This window comes from Alligator mississippiensis, chromosome 1 (assembly GCF_030867095.1).
Source record: "Alligator mississippiensis isolate rAllMis1 chromosome 1, rAllMis1, whole genome shotgun sequence".
Taxonomy (NCBI): domain Eukaryota; kingdom Metazoa; phylum Chordata; order Crocodylia; family Alligatoridae; genus Alligator; species Alligator mississippiensis.
This window is the reverse complement of record NC_081824.1, coordinates 228,561,138-228,571,152: the sequence shown is the minus strand read 5'-3', so window position 1 is coordinate 228,571,152 and position 10,015 is coordinate 228,561,138. Positions and strand designations below refer to the sequence as shown.

General features: G+C 48.5%; 1 protein-coding gene across 3 annotated transcripts in view; it reads left to right on the top strand.

The window, feature by feature from the left end:
• Nucleotides 1-871: 871 nt before the first annotated feature.
• The window catches only part of XRN2 (5'-3' exoribonuclease 2), a 103,489-nt gene continuing 94,345 nt past the window's right edge, over nucleotides 872-10,015 (top strand). For 2 of the 3 annotated variants that reach the window (XM_059720246.1, XM_019491018.2), the window contains exon 1: nucleotides 872-1,040. In XM_059720246.1, the coding sequence (XP_059576229.1) occupies nucleotides 966-1,040 (75 nt within the window). In that variant the 5' untranslated portion in view covers nucleotides 872-965. The remainder of the gene's footprint in view (nucleotides 1,041-10,015) is intronic. The other variant, XM_006277350.4, reaches the window with a different exon arrangement.

Genomic DNA, 10,015 nt, shown 5'->3' with positions numbered 1-10,015 from the left:
TTGCCGGCTGGAGCCATGACAGCCTGCGACAGCATTTTGCAAAAGCAGAGAATCCGCAGATTTCTCTGCTTAAAGGGGAAACCTGCGTCTTCTCCGATAAAAATAGGGAACCCGTGGTTTTCTCCATTTTTCTGTGGGAAACAGAAAACCCGGGTCCCTGGTCATGAGTCAGCCGCCTCAAAAAAATAATGAGATCAGCTTAACATTGATGAGATTTTAAAAATAAGAAATAACATTTGTATAGGAAATGACTTGTGTATAAGAATTAATTGCAAAAAGGAGTCACAGGGGCCTTGCACGTGAAAGAAAATGACAGACCATCTGCCATTATTTTTTCCATCTTCAGACAACCTTGAAGTCCCTGCGTGGCATGTCACGTGTGTGGACGTGTGTGTTGCACCAACGACTATGTGGAATTGGCTTGGAGGATTCAAATTTTCAGAGGTGAGGGGCAGGGAGCTGGTCCAAAACTTGGCTCTATACCTCGCCCTATCCAATCGTTTATGTTACAAAGAGCGAAAAAGGGATCTCTCTGCATCTCCTGGACTGTCTGCAAAGTGCAAGCAAATTGTTGCATAAATACTATGTTTGCGGAGGCCCCCAAAGGGTATTTCTACTTAACAAACCTCACAGCTGTGCCACCTCCCAGCCAGGGGCAAGGCGAGCGGGTCACCCTGTGGGAGCAACCCAAGCTTTCAGAGTCCCGCAGCCGGCACCCACGTGACCTTCGTCCACAAGCTTGGGCAGGACTAGCCCCGCCCCCGCTGGCCCGGGCAAGGGCACTGCGCATGCGTGTGCCCGGCACAAAAATGGCAGCGTGGAACGTGTCACGTGCTTTCCCCCGCATGCCCTCACTTCCTTTCCCAGCTGTCCCCGCGCCGCTCGTTGCCCCGGAAGTCTGGTTTGCCGCCGCTGCCTTCTTTGGACTTCCCTGTTTCCAGCTGCGCGGTCGCTGTTGCTGGACCATGGGAGTCCCGGCCTTCTTCCGCTGGCTCAGCCGCAAGTACCCCTCCATCATCGTCAACTGCGTGGAGGAAAGGGTGAGGCCAGCGCCGCCCCTCCCCCAGTCGGGCCCGTGAGCCCCTTACGTAACCCTCCGCCCCCGCGCAACTCCGTGGCCGGGGGGGGTCTCGCGTGACGGTGCCTCCGTTGCTGGGGCAACGGGGGAACTGACTACCTCGGCTCCCCTCCCCGTCCCACCCCACCCCGTCCTGGCGTGCGGGCCCGGCTTGTGCCGCGGCTCTCCTCGCCCCGGGTTGGCTGCGGCCGGTTGACGCTGCCTCCGTCACAGTGGAGGCGGTTGGAATGCAACCCCCACCAGCTGTTTACTCCTTTGTTGGGGTATAAGCACCCGCCCCTCTCTGAGCAATAAAAGGCAAACGTGTTTGAGGCCACTGCTTTGGGCAGCAGTGAAGCTGACCAGCACTTGCCTTAAATGAAGGGCATCAGCATAGTTTAAAAAAATGTATAAATAATTAATATAAAACCAAATTATTATTCAAACAAAGTAAGGGAGTTTGTGCCCTGAAAACTTGCAAATAACTTTTTCCAGCTATCTAGTTGGTCTGATAAAAGAGATCCTGTCTACCCAAAGAAGCTTCCCTGTCTCAAATAAGCTAACAGACTTCCTAGTAAGCTATAAGGTGGCTTCGTAGCTCTCAAATATGAAAAAACAATGGTGGAGAACTGGGGGAAAATATTCCTGTTGCTTTGAAGGCTGCAATTCATCTTAAAAAGTTGCAGTTAAGTTTGTAAATGTGGCTTGTTAAGGGGAACCTATCCTTTTGTTGCAGTTGAAGAGTGGAAGTTATTCAGCCTTTCTCTCAAAGAAGGCTGCCTGCTTTTTCTCTTAAAAGATCTTCCCTTTCCTTGCTGTCTCCAGAAGGCTCTGGAGAAGGAGTGAGTTTGGAAGCAGAGATTTAAAACTAGTGTGCTTGAGAGGGTAAAAGGTTCATTTTAAATGTTCTTGTTCTTCTCACATTCTTGTTCTTCTTGGTTCTTGTTTGAAACTTTTTAAAAATTTTTTGTTTGTGTGTATTTACATCAAATTGGCAAAGGACACTTCACAAGGAAAGCTGCCTTTGTTTTGGCTGGGCTCTTAAAAGGTTCCTACTTTAGGTTCAAGGAGTGCTTCACCACACACAGGCATTTTAGTCTTCCCCGCCCCTCCAAAAACAGAAATATTGAACAACCAGCTTCCATTTTTGTTGGCACTGTTTACAGATTGTCAGTGTCAAGTCCTGCCTTTTTATTTGAAGGCAGATGCTGTGGGTGATGCTTTTAACATCCTGGTATGTGTATTGGATTACTGACCACTGAACATGTATATGCTTAATCTACGTGTTGGGTAGGGACTCTTTCTCCTATTGGAAACTGGTTCCCTTCCTGCAGGAGCTTTTGAGGGTAAGGAAGGGACGCAGTTGCTGGAGTTGGAGAAATCAGTTGAGTGCTGAGAGAGAAGGGCAGTAGCAGTAAAGAGAGTTTTACACCTAAAAGTACTGTGGGAGAAGTGTTTCACTGAACTGACTCGTACTGCCACATGTAGCCACTTTCCTCATGTTCGGTTTCTGGAATTCATAGAAATGATTGCCAAAAAAAAAGGGACTGGTAGAAATAAGTACTAAGAGCTAAAAAAGAAAGTGTGCACGACCATTTGGAGATTATGGTAATGGGAGCTGAGGAAGTGGTGTGAGGCTTGTCTGCACAGCAAAGTTATGGAGTGAGGTAAGGTGTGAATTAACAGTGTCGTAGTGTCCATACATTTGGTGTTGCAGTGAGCACAAGCTTCCTTGTGTGGACCAAAACCCTAAAATGTGGGAGAGTGGAGAGTTAACTGAAAAGCTGAGAAAGAGAAGGGGTTGCTTGGTTGTCATTATTTATATTTACTTACTGTACCTTTTGGTTTCTCACTATCAGCTATCATATTTAAGTTGGAATTTGAAGGATAACTTTCCTATATATTAAAACGTGTCCCTAGTTTGGATTAGCCTCAATCACTTAATTTTTTTCTGATACTTTAACACAAACTGCTAAAGACTAGGTTGTCTAATGCAATGATTTTGCCAGTCAAAGCAATATTAGGGACCTGCTTTTTATGGGTACACCAATAGAGATTTTTGCGGATGATATTGATAGCCGATTTTTAAGGAGGCATACTGGCCAATGCTGATCCTATTTCCGATACCAACCCTGCAGCATGGAGAGCTGCCTCCAGCTGGTAAGTCTTGTGTGGGGGGGAGGGAAGGGGCTAGGGGGCAGATCAAGGCACCCAGGGGGCTGGGACTGGGACAGGCCATCCAGCCGGGATGGGCATGGGACGGTGCCACGGCTCATCTGTGGGGGTGGAGAGGATGGCTCCTGCTGCTTGTGTGGGACCTGCTGGTCTGGTGACTCCCGCTGCTGCTTCCGCTGCTCGTCTGGGAGGGCAGCAGGGGGGGTAGTGCCCCCAGGTCTGTGCGGGGTGAGCTGGGGCCAGGGCTGCGCCAAGCTCTGCCTGGCTGCAGCCTCCCCCGTAGCCCCATTCCCAGTGCAGCCCTGCCCAGCCCTGCCAGGAAGAGCTTGGCGCAGATCCGGGGACACATGCCTACCCCCTACCCTCCCAGATGAGCAGTGGGAGATGCCAGATGAGCAGGCGAGGGCTGGACGAAGTCGTCAGACTAGAGGCTCCCACAGGAGCGGCACATGATGGCGACCCTCCCCCCAACCAGCTGCTGCTCCGTTCCGTGCCTTCCCTGCCCTGGCTGGGTAGCACCTGCCCCAGCCCCATGCCTTCCTCCCCATGGGGGCCTTGATCTGCCCCACAGTCCCTTCCCACTCCCTCCATACCAGTCTTACCAGCTGGAGGCAGCTCTCCACACTGCGGGACTATGCTCCTCACTCCTGTGCTGCATTGTGGCTGCGCGCATGCACGGGCCATTTGTCAGCCAAATTATCGGGCTGATATGGCCGATTTCTGATATATTAAATTTTCGTTATATAGGCACTTCTACAGCTTTTGGTTGATAAACACTTTTGCCTTACTTTTACAAACCAGAAAATGGTGAGGTTTAATTCACTATTGGCATCTAATTCTTGTTCCAGAAATAAGGAGTAGAAATTCCAGGCTTTATTGCTCTTAAGATTTATGTAGTAAAAATCATGTGATGGATTTAGATCAGTGGTTTTCAGCCTGTGGTCCTTGGACCGTCTATGAACCCCCAGGGGTCCAAGGGGTCCGTTGAAGGTGATATGATTAACCAAAAGTATGTGAATACCCACACTTAGAGTTTAAAGGGGTCTGCACCTCTGTTCACATTTTTTTAGAGGCCCGCAAATGAAAAAAGGTTGAAAACCACGGGTTTAGATTAAGCCAATATTGTATGTTTTTATTCAAACATGGTGGTTTATAGCTTCTGTTTGAGTTCTACTGTGTGATGGGTGAACTTCTGTACTGTACCTGTAAGCACTGAAGTGCAATTTGGAGCCTAACCATTTAGATAGGGGCTGACCCCCTTATCTATATGGGAAAGCTATTCAAGAATAAGATTGTGAAGCTGAAGCCCATTAGTGGTTTTGGAATAATTCCCTACATGAAGATTTATTCTGGAGTAACTGTTTTCATGAGGAGCTATTGCAAATAATAGTAGGTGTTTTGGTTAGTTTTCCCCAAATAGACAAGCTCTAGAAATAGCTTTAGTGCACTTGTATCTTGTTAATTGTGGGCTCTTCCAGGAACCCCATGGCAATCAGCATAGATTATCCCTGGGAAGGTTGTAGAATGATGAGTCTGTGGTAGGAGTACTTCACTTGTAAAGCAGTATTGATTTACTATAACATAAAGGTATTTCTGGGGTAGATTCAGCCAAAGGAATTGCCCTTTGGCTCCATCTGCAGTATTTCAAGGTTCCCATAAGCCAAAGGTGCCAAATTTATGTTGTGCCCTGAACCAGATTCAAACCTTGTGGGTTGGTTCCAGCCTGGAGTATGTGGTGTCAGTAGCTCCAGCATGGAGGCTTATAGCACAGCTCAAGCCCCCACCACATGCAGTGGGCTGGGGCTGCTGTTGCATGCCCATACAGCAGCTGTAGCTCTAGGACAGGGTATGCATTGGCAGTGAGGGCAGCAGCCAAGGAATTAGGTCTAACACAGCAGCGACAGATGAAGTGACTAGAAGGCAACCTGGGATGTATCAGCCCTTTCTTGTCATCTTGCCACTGGTAGCTGTATGCACTAGGGCCCATGGGCCCCAGATTCTGCAGCAGGTCACCTGCCACATACGCCCAAGTTCTGGGGCTCTAGCTGTAATCCATTGGGCCAGATAAAGCAACTCTGTTGGTCGGATCTTGCCCAGGGGCCATATGTTTGACCTCTCTGCTTTAGACCATTCCAACCCTAATGTGTTATGAAGGGACAAGAGAGGTGTGGGTGAATGTGCCCATTATCTATGAATGCCTGCCTGCTGTCCAATTTCCAAATGCTTTAAAAATCATCCAGAAGTTGATTATTAGACATTTCCTAAAAATGTTCATGTAAATAAATTTGAGACATGCTTCCCCCATACCCCCGGAAGGTTACTTTATTCCAATGGGAAGAAGCAAATAGACTTGACAAAATATGAACTATTTGCCTTATAGTTACTAAAAATCTAGCCTTTAATTTTGCTTTCTAAACTGTAGCTTGAGTTTTGGGGAAAGGTCAGTGCAGTTAAAAACATTCACAACTTTAGCAGTAACTACATTGACTGTTCATAACAATGTCTAACTAGAATTATAATGAAATCTTGTAGAGTATTTGCTTTTAAATATAAAAGTCTAGTTTAGAATCATAGAAATTAGGGTGGGAGGGAGCTCAGAAGGTCATCTAGTCCAACCCCCTACTCAAAGCAGGACCATCCCCCACTATATCACCCCAGCCAAGGCTTTGTTTAGCAGGGTCTTAAAAAACCTCCAAGGATGGAGATTCCACAGCCTCTCTGGGTAACCTATTCCAGTGTTTTATTACCCTCCTAGTAAGAGAGATTTTCCTAATATCTAACTTAAACTTTCCTTGCTGCAACTTGAGACCATTGCTCTGTGTTCTGTCATCTGCCACCGCTGAGAACAGTCTAGCTCCGTCCTCTTTGGACCCACCCTTTAGGTAGTTGAAGGCTGTTATTAAATCCCCCCTCGGTCTTCTCTTCTGCAGACTAAATAAGCCCGGTTCACTCAGCCTGTCCTCATCTTTCATGTGTCCCAGCCCCCTCACCATTTTCACTGCCCTCTGGTGGACTCTCCAATTTGTCCACATCCTTTCTGTAGTGGGGGGTCCAAAACTGAATACAGTACTCCAGATTTAGCCTCAACAGTGCCAAATGGAGAGGAAGAATCACTTCCCTTGATCTGCTGGCAGTGCTCTTACTAGTGCAGCCCAGTAGGCTGTTAGCTGCCTTCACACCAAGGGCACACTGTTGGCTCATATTCAGCTTCTTGTCTACTGTAACCCCCAGGTCCTTTTACGCAGAGCTGCTGCTTAGCCAATCAGCCCCCAGCTTGTACTGGTGCATGGGATTGTTTGGCCTAAGTGCAGGACTTTGTACTTCTCCTTACTGAACCTTATAAGAGGTTTCCTGTGGTCCAGTCCTCCAGTTTGTCTAGTTCTCCCTGTACCCTAGCCCTACACACCAGCGTATCTACTCTTCCAGCTTGATGTCATCTGCAAACTTGCTGAGGGTGCACTCTATGCCATCTTCCAGGTAACTGAACATATTGAACAAAACCAGCCCTGGGACCGACCCTTGGGTAACTCCACTTGATACCAGCTGCCATCTAGACATTGATTACTAACCTTTGAGCCTGATGATCCAGCCAATTTTCTATCCACCTTACAGTCCATTCATCCAACCCGTACTTCCTTAGCTTGCTTATGAGAATGTTGTGGTAGGCTAACAGGGTCCTGCTCCAGGAGTGGCCCCTGGAGCCCCCTCAGCCCTTATCACCTTTGCTGACTCTGTGGGCAATCTTGTCTCCTTGCCTGCTATTCCTTGATGAAATTATACTTTTAGAAAAGGGAGGCTTCCCAAGTCAGATCTCCTCATGAGTGCTTATGTCACTGTTCATCGCATTACGGGCTAATTTCATAGGCTCTGTCTTCTCCAGCATCCACTCCCATGCCTTGCAGATGTTAGTTCCCCCTCCCCCTCCCCTTCCCCCTCTCTTCTCTCCTCTCTCTCTCTCTGTCTCCTCCCCCACTCTGGGCTTCAGTCCCCATCCCTCCTGGGCTATAGACCATATCAAAAGCCTTGCTATAGCACGTCCACTGTTCTCCCCGTGTCCACAGAGCCAGTCATCTCATAGAAGGCAGTCAGTTTGGTCAGGCATGACTTGCCCTTGGTGAATCCATGCTGACTGTGCCTGATTGCTTTTTTCTCGCAGTGTATTGCTTGAGGACGTGCTCCATGATTTTTCCATGGACTCGAGTGAGACTGACCAGTCCATAGTTATCCAGATCCTCCTTCTCCCTTTCTTAAAGATGCTCACTATGTTTGCCCTTTCTCAGTCATCCAAGACCTCTCCCAGCCACCATGAGTTTTCAGAGGTAATGGCCAGCATCTCTGGAGTCACACATTTGTCTAAATAGTCCCTGCTCCAGCAGTGGGCCGTTATTTTGGCTGCAGGGCCACTTAACGAGTTTGGATGAGCTGTTGAGAGTCACATGGGTAGCCCTGCTCTCTGACAGGTGCCCTGCTCCCTGGTTGCCATCTTGGGACTGGAAGTCCCGCCCCCAAGCCCCTTGACCTTTGCCACCAGAAGTCCCTCCCCTTGCCCCTGGAAGTACTCCTTTTGACAAGGGTGTTGCTGTCTTGGAACCAGAAAAAAGCCAAAATTATATTCTAAAAATCAAACATCTACTACAATGTACATTAATTTGTTTTCAAAAAATATTTTTGTTCTGATTTGCATGTGTTTGTATAGCGTACATAGAGGTGATTGTATGATAGCTTAAAATGAAGTCTTACTTTTGTATATTGTGGGGGAGGAGTGTGAGGGATGCGGGTGGGTACAGAGCTTGTGTGGGGACTGTGGGTATGTGTGAGGGGATGTGTGTGTGGGGGGTATGGGGAAAGGTTGGGGTTTTGTGGAGGGTGGATAGGTGTGGGGGGCTTGGGGTGGGTGTGTGTGTATGTGGGGTGGGGGTGGGTATGGGGTTTGTGGGGGGTTGTGACTCAGGGGGATGGGCTATGGGGGTGTCAGGTGCAGGATGGTTTTGTGGGGTGTACAGTGTGAAAGGATGGTAGTTGCAGTGTAGTGCTGAGCGTGTTGGGCCCCAGGACCATAGTGTTGGCCTTCTTGAAGATGATGCAAACTACCACTGCTGCTTCCCCCTTACCCGCACACCCGCTGCTCTGGCATGACCTAGTTCCCAGCTGGGTCCTGCTGCACTGTGCAGTCCTGGCCAAGCAGCTGGGAACTGTATGGTACTGGAGCCAGCCTGGCCTGGCCGGCACTGTACAGAGCCAGCTTGGAATTGCAGGGGTGGGCTGGCTCCTGCTGCGTTGGCGGGGAGGGGAGGTAGCTGGCCTGGCTCCATAGAGCCCCTGCCAGCCTGGGCTCAGTGCTCCTGCTGCCCCACCCTGGGCCCCCACCAGCACGGGCCCCATGCTCCAGCCCAACTGTTGCTGTGCTCCTGCCTGCTGCTCACTATTACTCCCCACCCCCTCACCTGCTGCCGTTGCCATTTCCCCACCTTCTGCCTCTGCTTCTTCTCTCCCCCCCTCAGCCTGCCTGCCTGCCGCTCCAGCAGCGTGTGGTTCCTGGCTGTGTGATCGGGACTTCAGAACGCAGCAGGAGCCAGCCCAGCCCCTGTGGACTAGGGCCATCACCAGTGGTCCTCCCCTCCCCCTTTTTTTATCTGACTGCAATTTCAGCAGAGGGAGGTGGGGAACAACCCCAGGGTTGCCAGGCCAGAAGCCTCTGCTAGCTTACTGTCCACTGTAACCCTCAGGTCCTTTTCTGCAGAGCTACTGCCCAGCCAGTCAGTCCCCAGCCTATTCCGGCGCATGGGATTGTTCTGTCCTAAGTGCAGAGCTTTGCACTTGTCCTTGTTTTGTTGAACCTCGTGAGACTTGTTTTGGCCCAATCTTCCAACTTGTCTAGGTCACTCTGAAGCCTAGCCATACCCTGGAGCTTATCTATTACTCCCCCCAGCTTGGTGTCATGTGCAAAATTGAGACTTAAGATCACTTGCCCACACCCAGACTTGAACTGCCAACATTTTGGTTCCCAGCTTACTACTCAGGCCCTTCAGCCACAAAAGAGGGCTGCGTTTTGGCAATTGGATCGTTATTGGCTGATATGGCTAGTTAATAATAGGCCATGGGTATTGGCTAAAAAAATCTTTATCAGTGCATCCCTAATGAGAAGGCCTTCCCTGTTGCTCCTTCCTGCTTGTGCTTCCTTCAGATCACCTGCTTCCCCACTTACCTCAGGACTTTGTTCTCCATCCCCTGGTGAACCTAGTTTAAAGCCCTTCTCACTAGGTTAGTGTGCTTGTCTGCAAAGAACCTGTTCTGTCTGTCTGGTGGATCCCATCTCTTCCTAGCAGTCCTTGGAACAGCATCCCATGGTCAAAGAAGCCAGAGCTTCTTAATGTATCTTTTGATCACACATGATCTCTGCCCTTTTTAAGAGTAAAATTATTAATGCATAAAGTCTCTGATCCCATTTCTATCCTTATTATATAACATCTTCATATCCTGGCATAAAGCTGACTCATTCTTTTGAGGTTAAATATAACCTTAAGTGACTAACATGTAGGACCATGCTTTTCCATTTTCAAAGAGGATTTGCTGTTAGGGGAATAAATAAAACTTCTTAGAGAAACAGGTTAGATTTACTATAAATTCAGGTTTGATTCTTTTCCAACATGAATAAGGATTCATATTGAATGACACTATGTTTCATAAATAAATAATGATTACAGTGGGACTGCTTGGGAATAACTTGCATTCATTATGACTGTTGATATTCAAATCTGGCCATTAAATCTGAAAGTGAATAGG